This window comes from Artemia franciscana, chromosome 21, assembly GCF_032884065.1.
Source record: "Artemia franciscana chromosome 21, ASM3288406v1, whole genome shotgun sequence".
NCBI lineage: Eukaryota > Metazoa > Arthropoda > Branchiopoda > Anostraca > Artemiidae > Artemia > Artemia franciscana.
In genome coordinates, this window is record NC_088883.1 from 5,666,184 (window position 1) to 5,677,429 (window position 11,246).

An 11,246-nucleotide genomic window follows, 5' to 3' on the forward strand; every position below is an offset into this window, starting at 1 on the left:
ATTGGTGTCTTTGTTGTTTAAAGTCCTTTCCTGTCAACTTTCCGTGATTATTTTGTAAGGGCTAGCTTTTATATTTTGTAAAGGCTACACCTAAGTATGTATTACGCCTAAATATGCCTAGTCTATTATAAATAAGCTCATAAATTAGCCTACGAGGAACTTCTTCTGTATTATGGATATATACAAGGTCTAATTTTGTATGTATCGAACCTCTTTTTAAAGATTCAGTTGCTTTTGTGGTTCAATCCAACCGGATTGATCAAACCGGAGTAGCTAAAACCTAGTCGCCTAACTTAGTCGAAACACTATTTGCGTTTCAAGAGGGGTAAGCCAACTTGGCTAAGTGCATCGGAAAGGCAAGGCTAATAGCTCAGCCCTATTGACTTAACCTTGCAGCTTAACCTTTACTCCTATTGACTTAACCTTGAATCGAATCAGACTCACAGCAAGGTTTTTAGAGATTCACAGGGCTTGAGGTACAAACTAATGCCTTTTTTCCCGCAAAATCTCTTTGGTCAAGAAGCTTCAATGATATCTTTTCGTTCTCAAGGACGTCTCAAGGGCCTATTTTCAAGGCCTCTGTTTGTCTAGCCGGGAAATTATTGCTGTGAACTCATTGCAATACTATACTGCCTGAGACATACACAGTCATTCTTGATCCCTCTCTGATTCAGTACGTTCAGAGCTCCAGCATATAGGCTCCAATATCCCTAGCCCCTAGTCCTAGGCTCAGAGTTTTAGGCTCCGGTCTTTACTCCCTCGCATGAAGTTTTTTTCCCTTCCAATGTTTCCTCATTCTATTCGAGAACATTTGGTTTTTGTTTGGCCTTAAAAGAAGTACACATCTTGATAACCATTCCAGTCAGATTTTTCATAGAATTTCCGGATTGGCTGAACAATTCCGCAGAAATTTTCATTGGCTTAAATTAGTGCTAACAAAATTCAGCCTTTACTTTAAGTTATTTTTTTACAGTAAATGCACACAAAATATTAATACTACTTTTTTTCCCCATCAAGTCATGTCTTTCTGGGTATTGAGAATCTAAATGGCTTATCAATAACTATTAAATGTCGTGCCTTTTACCCCAACAAATCTCCCAACACAAACAAATTAAGGTCCACATTGATAGTGATTTGTGCTAGTTTTCAATGAATGCTTGCTAATTGAAAATTTTAGAACATATCACAAGATTTGAAAACATGATCAAAATATTTCGAAGGAAAATTTCTATTTGTTTTAGACTTTCGAAAAAATTTCGAATTTTGGATATATATATATATATATATATATATATATATATATATATATATATATATATATATATATATATATATATATATATATATATATATATATATATATATATATATATATATATATATATATATATATATATATATATATATATATATATATATATATATATATATATATATATATATATATATATAATATATATATATATATATATATATATATATATATATATATATATATATATATATATATATATATATATATATATATATATATATCATGAAAAGAGAAATCACCAATGCAACAGCACAAACACAAAAAAAAGAAAAAAAAAAAAAAGAGAGAGAGACAGAAGGAGAAAAGGAAGACTGTTTTCCTAAATTAGTGATTAATATAGACCAGCACTTGAATGAGGCCTTAACCCTACTCATCCATACAATCACATAGGTCAAACAGCATAGCCATACACAATCAACCATAAAGAATAATCCATGGACAGGCAGTCATGTCGTCAATAAGTATAAGTCGTCATTCACCAAACAATAGAAAAAATAATATAGACAAATAATTCAGAGGCAACAACCCAACACAAGGGCTGTTGTTGTTGGCCAATATATATATATATATATATATATATATATATATATATATATATATATATATATATATATATATGCAGGTATTTCGGTAATTGTGAAATATCTGCAGATAATTCACAGTAGACACTTCACAATCCGAATTGAAAATGAGACTAAATGACACTGAATTAAAAATGGATTCTAATCAAGATTAAAGCGTTGATTGAAGCATAATTAAAGCATCATTGAAATATACGCTAATCGATTGACATAATTACTTGACCAAGCCCTTCGATCTTATATGGCCCATTTAAGACATCTTTTGCTACTCTACACCATTTTTTTTACGTGAGAATTATCAGCTTAAAAAAATACCCAACTTCAAGAATAGCTAATAATTCATTCTTAAAGAACGTTCTTAAGAACGTTCAATACATCCTTTTTAAGAGCCAATTTTATCCATGGCCTCCCTTTCGCATCTACTTTAACATTCACTTTCACATTCCTCTTTAACCCTTTCACATTCGCTTTCATATTCACAGTCCTTTCACATCATTTCACATTCACACCCAACCCATTCACGCCCAACTCAATCTCAACCAATGCAGATCCTTTCAAATTTATAACCCTTACACATTCACTCTTTAATTTATTCTTCTACTTCCCTTACTTCCCTTATACTTTGTTCTGATTCTCACATGATCTGTCACTCAGGAACGTTTTGTACAAACCTATTCTCTCGTCTATTGTACTTAGTTTTATTGTTAATTGTTCCTAGTAATGTTACTAGCTTAAATTTAAAATAAGTTAGCTAATAATCCTAGTTCATTCTCTTCTTAGACCATACCTTTTAATGTAAATTTTAATATAAAAAATGCATTATTAATAACCACTTGTTCGTTAGTTGCTCTTGGAACCTTGGTCAGTTACTTTTCCACTCGCATGGAAAAAAGGAGGAGGTCTCACAATATATATCAACAAGAAAATTCCGACTTTTAAAACAGAGGTACCTGTGCTTGATGATTATGACGATATTCTATATATATATATGTATGTAAAGTTTGTTTATAATACATTCAAATAAAAAACTGTAAGATTTTAAGGTAAATATTTGAACTGCCAAAATATGGAGCCTCGTCTTGATTTTGGACAGCCAGTATTATTGGACAACCTTTGAAAATTTGAAGGCTATAATTGGCTGCCCTATTAAAACAGTGCCTGCTGCTGACAAAGTGAATGTCAGTCAAGACAAGGATGGAGCCTACGAAACACTGAACTTATCGCCATCTATTAATTATCTTATAAAAACCTGTATAGGAAGGGCTACCAAAATGACATGAATCAGGTCTTATGCCCGATTTTAATGCAGATGATAGGCTGAGAGCAAATGGTCAAAATATGACAAAATTTAATGATTGTTTCCCATTTTCTGTCTTATTCTAGGTATAGTTTTTGTTTGAAGTACCAAGGAGAGTGGAATTAAAATCTTGTTGTTTGAATTGGTTGAATAGAAACTTGTAGAACGATATATAGATTAAAATTGGGTAAAATCAGGAATTAAATTTTTGATGCAAGAGACCTCCATATTCAGTTTATAGTTTTGATATTATGCCAAGTCTAAAAAACCAACACGGGTGAAAAATTAGCTAAAAGTATATGCCACCAAATGGCTAAAGAAGGCGTTTTAGAGTCAGCAGCGCTTTTAGGCTTCATAATCTGGGAAGAGGATGAGGGGGGATAAGGTACCTTAATAGAAGTTTAAAAAATTAAATAAAAGGAATTTAAAGTCAGATGGTCCTGTGGTGGCGCAGTGGATTTGACCTTAGCTTGGTAATACGGGACCCAGAGATCGAATCATGCTGCAGCAATGCACTGCAGGGCCGACGCAGGGACCTTAGTAGTCAAGAAGCGTCGTTAATATGATACAATATAATAAAGTCAGATGTCAGAAAAACTGGGGGGGGGGTGGTTGGGTGCCACTCTAGCGAGTTCTAGAGCTACCAGTGATGTAGTTACCTTTTGAAGCCAGCAGATTGTTTGTGTTTGAATTGTATGCGATAAAAAGTGTTGTCAAATATAAGTAATTATTTTTCTTTTCTTTTTTCACGCTTCAGCGCGGTAACAGTGACGAAAATGTGTTTCTGCCTTGAAACCTTCATGAATTTCGAACAGCCCATAAAAATCATAGAAAATTCCGATTTTCTGGTACGAAAAAACTAAGATAGGGCCAAGGGTGTGAGAAAGTGGGGTGGGGCTTTTTTTAGATGTCCTTGGTGCATTAAATCTACTGTCAGTTTAGAGCAACAGTTACTTCAGTCGTTATGGCTAAAAAGTAAATTTGTACTTAAGTTACATGCAAATAGCTGTTTGAACAACCTAGAATGGAACCTGACGTTTAATAAGATTTGCCGTTATAGCCCAACCAAATAATATGGCCTTATATTAACATACATGGGATTATGAATTGTTCCGTTTATCAAGCGTTGAATGTAAAAGGAACTGGTTACGTGGTTAGCATTTTGCAGTCTCTGTTTATAAATTACGGGAGAAATTCTTTACACAATAAAGAAAGAGCAGTTTTCTAGTTAATTGCTTTAAATCGAAGAACAGGGGGTTAACTACATAACTAATATGGATATCCTTTCTCGATAGCTAATTATCGATTTAAATTAAGAAGCCTCATTCTAGACATCCCTTGTATTTGCCCAGCGCTAGGTTACATGCCTTGAAATCATTATATACTCAGTTTTATGAAAATAAAGTTTAACTGTGAAAATGAGAACTGCTATCTCTAATGAATACAGGGCCAGAACTGTTTTTTTTTTTGTTATTAATACAGCTCCTTAAATCAAGTGAGGGAATTGTACCCACTTTAATTGAGGTGAATACAACGAAACATGATCATAAACTGCTTCATATGCGCATAGCATGTCTTTGTGTGTATTGGCTTGAGGCTCGGATTTTTTTTCTAAGCCAAACGTAATAAGAATTAGGATGCTTTTCTTTTACCTTTTGGGCAAAATCCGTTCCCCTACTTGGGGGCACTTAGTAAAAATTGGTGGGGCTTCCATGTGTTTGTTGTTGTTTTTTGCCTGAGTTCTTCCTATAGAAGGGTTCGCTGTAGGAACTTGGGAGTTGAAAGGTAGAAAATACAGCATTGGACTTAACTGTCCCTACCGGCGGTGCTGATCTCCGCACCCAGGGAGTGCAATGAGAGGTTGTGTCCCAGCAAACCAGGGCTTTCGCACACTCTTCCAGTTGGGCCTACTCTGTATGAGCTTACATAGCCAAGCTATTGTCCCCCGTTCCAAACTTGGGAGGGGACTCATTCAATGAGAAGTTGAAAGTTCTAGTGCCCTTTTTAAGAGTCGAAAGTAATAGGAACACAAATCGTAGCACTATATCTTGTGGGCCAAGTACTGAAGATGGGCTGAATGAATGCAAACTTACGACTAAACGTAGATATGTAGGCAGAACGTTACGACCGTAAAATGGTTTAAATTCATCATTAGTTAGAGTTACCAGCAGATGAGAAAAAGGTTTACCAATCAGGACCTAGCCCTTAAACTACTGATCTGCGTGAGCACGAACATTGCTGTTGATGCCACAGTTAACACTAACTCTTCATTGGTTTAGTTTAGTAACAAGGAGTCAGACAAAATTGCAAAGAAGGAAGGAACGAAGGAGATAATCAATAATGAAGGATATCAGTTTTTGACTGAGACAAAATAAAAGCTTATCATACGATCTGGGAACATGTTATTCTCGGTGTTTGGGAAAGGTCTGCTTCACATCATGGGTAAATTTAGGGCACTAGGGACATTATCGTGTCCATGGGCTAATCTTGGTTTTATGACCCGCTTAGGTTTTCGCTTCTTCTTTCTGCACTATCTCATTCTAGAACACGCGCAGAGAGGCAAGTTTACGAGTTGGTCAACATAAAAACCAAACTTCGGAATGACCTAGATACTTTGACTCTCAGTGCTTTGAGGCATACACAGCAACTTGTGCACCAGTCTCCAGACTTCGTTCACTCAAGTGTCATTCCATCAGCTCTCCATATTACTAGCAAGAAATGGTAACTGAAAGAGGAGGATCTCAAAGAAGTCAATGGAAGATCATTTTTGTTTGTTCTTCGGATGATGACTAGAAATGATGCTTATATTTCACATATATTAATCTTTGCACTAACTCATCTAAAAGATAGCTAATTATCTTCGCATAAAAAATGATATTGAATAGTAGAAATATAGACTATGTTTTTATTATGTCTTTTTCAGGAAGACTTTAGTATGTGCTTTTTAATTTTATCTGGTAGCTCAAGTTTCAACTGGGACTTTAAGACTCAAATGGCGAAAAATTTTTGTGCCTTTTGCCAAAAAATCGGGCTGATCCATGATAGCACTCTTTAAAGTTATAATAAATGGTAGTTAATTGTTTAATAAACACAATAAATATTAATGCATAATCTCTCTCTCTCTCTCTCTCTCTCTCTCTCTCTCTCTCTCTCTCTCTCTCTCTCTCTCTCTCCCTCTCTCTCTCTCTCTCTCTCTCTCTCTCTCTCTCTCTCTCTCCCTCTCTCTCTCTCTCTCTCTCTCTCTCTGTATATATATATATATATATATATATATATATATATATATATATATATATATATATATATATATACATATATATATATATATATATATATATATATATATATATATATATATATATATATATATATATATATATATATATATATATATATATATGTATATATATATTTATATGCACATGTATAGCTTCTTTTTTCAAATAGTATGTGATTTGCAATGTAGTGTTAAACATAAAGAGTGTCGAATTTGTCTCTAACTCGAAGTGCAGTGTCGTTAAGTTTAAATTTATCCATCCTCCCGCAGTACATTTGGAGCTTATACCCTAGTTAGCCATAATAAGCTAAACTTATGGAGAACACAAGCCCAAGATTTCAAAGCATGTTTGGAGCCAGCTTTTTTAACTATAGTTACCTTGTCATAGTTGTATAGTGATAATTTGCTTCTTTTTTTCTCTCTTTTTTCTGCTGCATTATTTTCTTTTCGTACAAAGACGAGTTTTCAATAAATAAATAAATATCACTAGAGTCATTTTGGGAAGAATAAATTGTTTGATTTACATTTCCGTTTTTTTGTAGCCATCGATTTTTAAGGAATTTCTTCACGTGCTGAACTACCTTGACTAATGTCTTTTCGAGTCCAGTTTGGGAACTGAAAGAAAATAATTACAAAAAGACTCAATTTGTTTTGGCTCAGTTAGAAAATCAAAATATCTTCAATATAGGATTAGGAAAAACATTTTACAAGTCAATCTCAATTTCTTTTTGAACAGTTTCTCTTTCTTGTCCTCAATTATTCATTTTCTTGTCCCTTTTCTTCATTTATTGATTTGTTTTCTTTTTTACATTGTTCCATTTCAGCAATCTATTGGCTTGGTTATGAGTCTTTGAAAAAGAAGTATATGCCTGACCCGAATCGGTTAGGTTTGAGTTTTTTGTGTGGGGCATTGGCGGGTTCGTTTGCTGCTGTGGTGACGCTTCCATTTGATGTTGTCAAAACACATCGACAAATTGAGCTTGGGGAACAGGTGTTAATTTCAGGTAAGACCCCTCCCCCTTTCTCTCTTTTCCTTTCTTTCTCGGCCTTCTTTTTCTCTCTATCTCGTATGTTCCCCTGTCTGTTCTATCAGATATATGGTATTAATCTTAGGTCTGTTTCCTTTTTTTGTTTCTGTTCTAAAATTAACTTTCCATAAAATTTAATAGATCAATTAACTAACTCTTGCCCTTGATGGCGTTTATAAATAATTTAAAAGCCGGAAATTTCGTACCAGTTTGAACTGTTTGATGATTTATGGGATGGTTTTAAACAGATATTAAAACAGGAAAAAATCATAAACCCAAAATTTGAAAGCTATAATAAAGTAGAGAATATTCATACAGAAGTCAAAATTTCTGGGGTGGTAATTGGTACCTCACTCCCCTGTGTGGCATGGCTCTGGTTATGATTAGTATATAACTTTTATAAGGTACAGATATTCTAGATTATGAAAGTTCTGAACTTCAAGGGGAAGGATAATAATAATAAAAAAAGATAATACATGATTTGTTCTTAGCTAGACAATAAATATAATTGACTACAATAAAGTTATTCAGTTGAAACTGTATTCCGGTTAAAAGTGAATTTAAAAAAAATTACCAGTAGAATAGTATAATGAATTATTATAATGAATTCAAATTCTATTCCAGTTGATAGTAAATTCAAAAAAATTACCTGTAGAACAGTATAATGAATTCAAAATTTTAAACTTCCATAGGGTTCATTGTGAATTTCTAAAAGAATGCTAGAAATTTCTTCCTTTCACATCAACCCTGAGCAGAAAAAAGAAATAAGGGTTCGTTAACAGCACGATGAATTGTGCAGTACAGAGAATTAACGGCACAATGGCACTCGTTAATGGAACAACGACAAGTCGTCGTTGGCGGCGACAGGCTGATCTTGTTCGTGTTCTGTTCTGAGCTAAACTTCTTATTATTAAATAATCTTCACTTAATAGATATACAAGGTACAAGATAATCTTCACTTAATAGGTTAAAGCCCCCCGTTACTCGTACAGTACCTTTTCCTGGATTCAGTGTCTCTCTTAAAAATGAATTATTAAGACTAATTTTGTAGCTAATAAGTCAAAACTGTCCCGCGTTCAGCGAAGCTCATTCTATGAAATTGCAATTATGTATTGAACAAGCTTAATTACTATGCTCTGTGTACTGTAGGCAAATTTTGCCAGTATGGTTAAAATCAGTAATATTTGTCTACTACTCTTGGCGCGCATAAAAAGTTCCTCCCATTTAATCTCCCATCAACGATCCAGTTTATAATTGTTAGTCACTGAATAATGGTGCGAATTCGTATTATTCATAATTGCGAAAGCAGAGGGAAATATGGTGAGCTGGCGAAGTGGCGTGCTACTGTCCTATCTCACTGGTATGACTTAACTGAGTGGCCTATTCATAATTGCGAAAGCAGAAGGAAACGTGATGAGCTGGCGAAGTGGCGTGCTACTGTCCTATCTCACTGGTATGACTTAACTGAGTGGCCTATCCAGGATTTCTAAAATTTTGGAGTAAATTGTAGCAAAAACGGAAATTTCTACTGCTAACTTCTAATCAATGCTGCGACAGAGAAATAGCCGGAATTTCATTAATAGTGGGAGAGGAAGCCACGAAGTGGTGGGACTATTTGAAATTTGTCACAAAATGTTAAAGGGGGCAACTGTAAAGGGGCAACATAGTTTTAGCACAGATTATCCATTAGGTTTCACTGCCTTAAAAATTATACTTTTCCATGTATTGTTGGTTTTGCTGTTAAGAAGCTGCTCCTTTGGCACAAGTGTCTGATGTATGCTTCAAAGCTTATTCAAGGCGATAGTGAAGTTTTCGTCAAAACATATCCTTTTATGGCAGAAAAAGCCTACGAACAGTCAAGCCTGCGTTGATCCAACCTTATAGCTCCTTCGAAAGGTGTTGTTTTGTGTCTGCAAGGCTGTGACTCCATTTCCCTCAAACATTACAGAAATTCTTGTTGTGAACCAGGACTAATCCATCGAATTTGGCTTGAGTGCAAAGACTTGAACTGGGAAGTTGGCTGCAAGAACCTCCCCCTTGAACAATTTATACGATATTTTATACGGTACGTCCATATTACAAAGTGAAATTTAAGAATCGTAAAATGAACAGAAATCCCTATCAAGGAAAATAAACTAGCAAGTAGCTATTTAGTTTTAGTTGTTTAAATGTTTGATATCTCCTTTTTGAACAAAGAGGCAAAATTTTTAAAAACTAGCATTTGATTAGAGCTCCTCAGTACTACAGACGATTAATATATATATATATATATATATAAAGGAAGTGACTAACTTTAATTTAGCTGCGTGTCTGCATTCATGCCGACCACATAAGTTCACTTTGAGAAAGAATGACGAAACTATACAACTGAAATATCAATGCGAAGCGCCAAATTTCGTAATCAAATGTCATCAGGTTATGGTATTGTTCAAATAAAACTTATTTTATTTCATTTTTTCTTTTATTAGACTTAAGCTTAAAATGTTTGTTTTCTTCATTAGGCTACACCATTGACTATTAATGCATTTAAATAGTTAGTATTTTATGTGGCTAAAGTATTCAAAATAATGACTCAATTGACATTCAAAATCTTGTGCTTTATTTTTAAGAACTTGGACCCGAGACTCCTTACCCTTGCATATGTGCCTCGAAGGGGGAGGAGTGTACCCGTTGGCTTATATCTAGTTACCATGCAGTGAAGTCGTTTATTCCTTGCTAAAGATAACTTTCCAACCTAAGGTGAAATATCGTCTTGAATTTAATATAATACTTTCTAATAAGTCTAATGCATCTTACAAAATTTGCGCTAGTCCAGAAGTGACAACGCTGCCTTAAATTGCATTAAATTTAGTAAATCTTCTCTCAATAGCTGTGCAAACTTCAGAACTCTCGTGTCCAAAATTGGGAAGTGTTTTGTTTAGTTGGGCTCAAACCGTTATTTCTGATTAGGCTCCACGATTAATGCATTTATAATAGTTAAAATTTTATATAGTTGAAATATTCAAAATGACGAGACATGTTTTACGAAGATTTAAACAAATCCATTGGGGAGAGAATCAAACTTCTGTGTGACCTAATACAGTTTTTATGATGATTAGCTTTCCAACTTCTGGGTGTCTTGTCTAGATTGGTATTTTCCAGATATTACCCAGATTGATTATTGATATTTTCAGGAAAGACTGTTCGAAGTAGTACATTAGCTGCAATAATGAAGATTTACCAACAATCTGGTGTAAGTGGACTCTTTACGGGGGTGGTGCCGCGTGTGATCAAGGTGGCACCTGCTTGTGCTGTTATGATTTCTTCCTATGAATATGGTAAACTTTTCTTTTGCCGATATAATGCAAGGACACATGAAAGAACCCTAAGCAGGAAGTTTGAAGAAGTCTAGTCTTGGGATTTGGTAGTTGTTTTATATTTTGTACATGTGGTTTTACTAAACGAAATGTTAAAGTATTTTTTGTCTTGTTTTGCCTTGATGACTCTCTTTCTCTCTCTCTCTCTCTCTCTCTCTCTCTCTCTCTCTCTCTCTCTCTCTCTTCTTTCTTTCTTTCTTTCTCTCTCTCTCTCATCTTATCTCTCTCTCACCAATAAGATGCGGTGAGCACTTTGAGGTAAGACATTATTTTTTTCAAAGACTGTAAACCGCTTCAAGAAGAAAGAGAATTCATACCGAAAGATAGAATTTCAATGAAAAATTGAAATTGTGACCTTAAAATCCTTTTTCTGGACATGTAAAAGAGCCTTT

At 34.3% G+C, this 11,246-nt stretch overlaps 1 protein-coding gene across 1 annotated transcript in view; it reads left to right on the forward strand.

The window, feature by feature from the left end:
• Positions 1-10,954, forward strand: part of LOC136041017 (mitochondrial glutathione transporter SLC25A40-like) — a 32,104-nt gene extending 21,150 nt beyond the window's left edge. Inside the window, exons 6-7 of the mRNA XM_065725524.1 lie at positions 7,295-7,474; positions 10,672-10,954. Of these exons, the coding sequence (XP_065581596.1) occupies positions 7,295-7,474; positions 10,672-10,889 (398 nt within the window). The 3' untranslated portion in view covers positions 10,890-10,954. The remainder of the gene's footprint in view (positions 1-7,294; positions 7,475-10,671) is intronic.
• Positions 10,955-11,246: the final 292 nt, after the last annotated feature.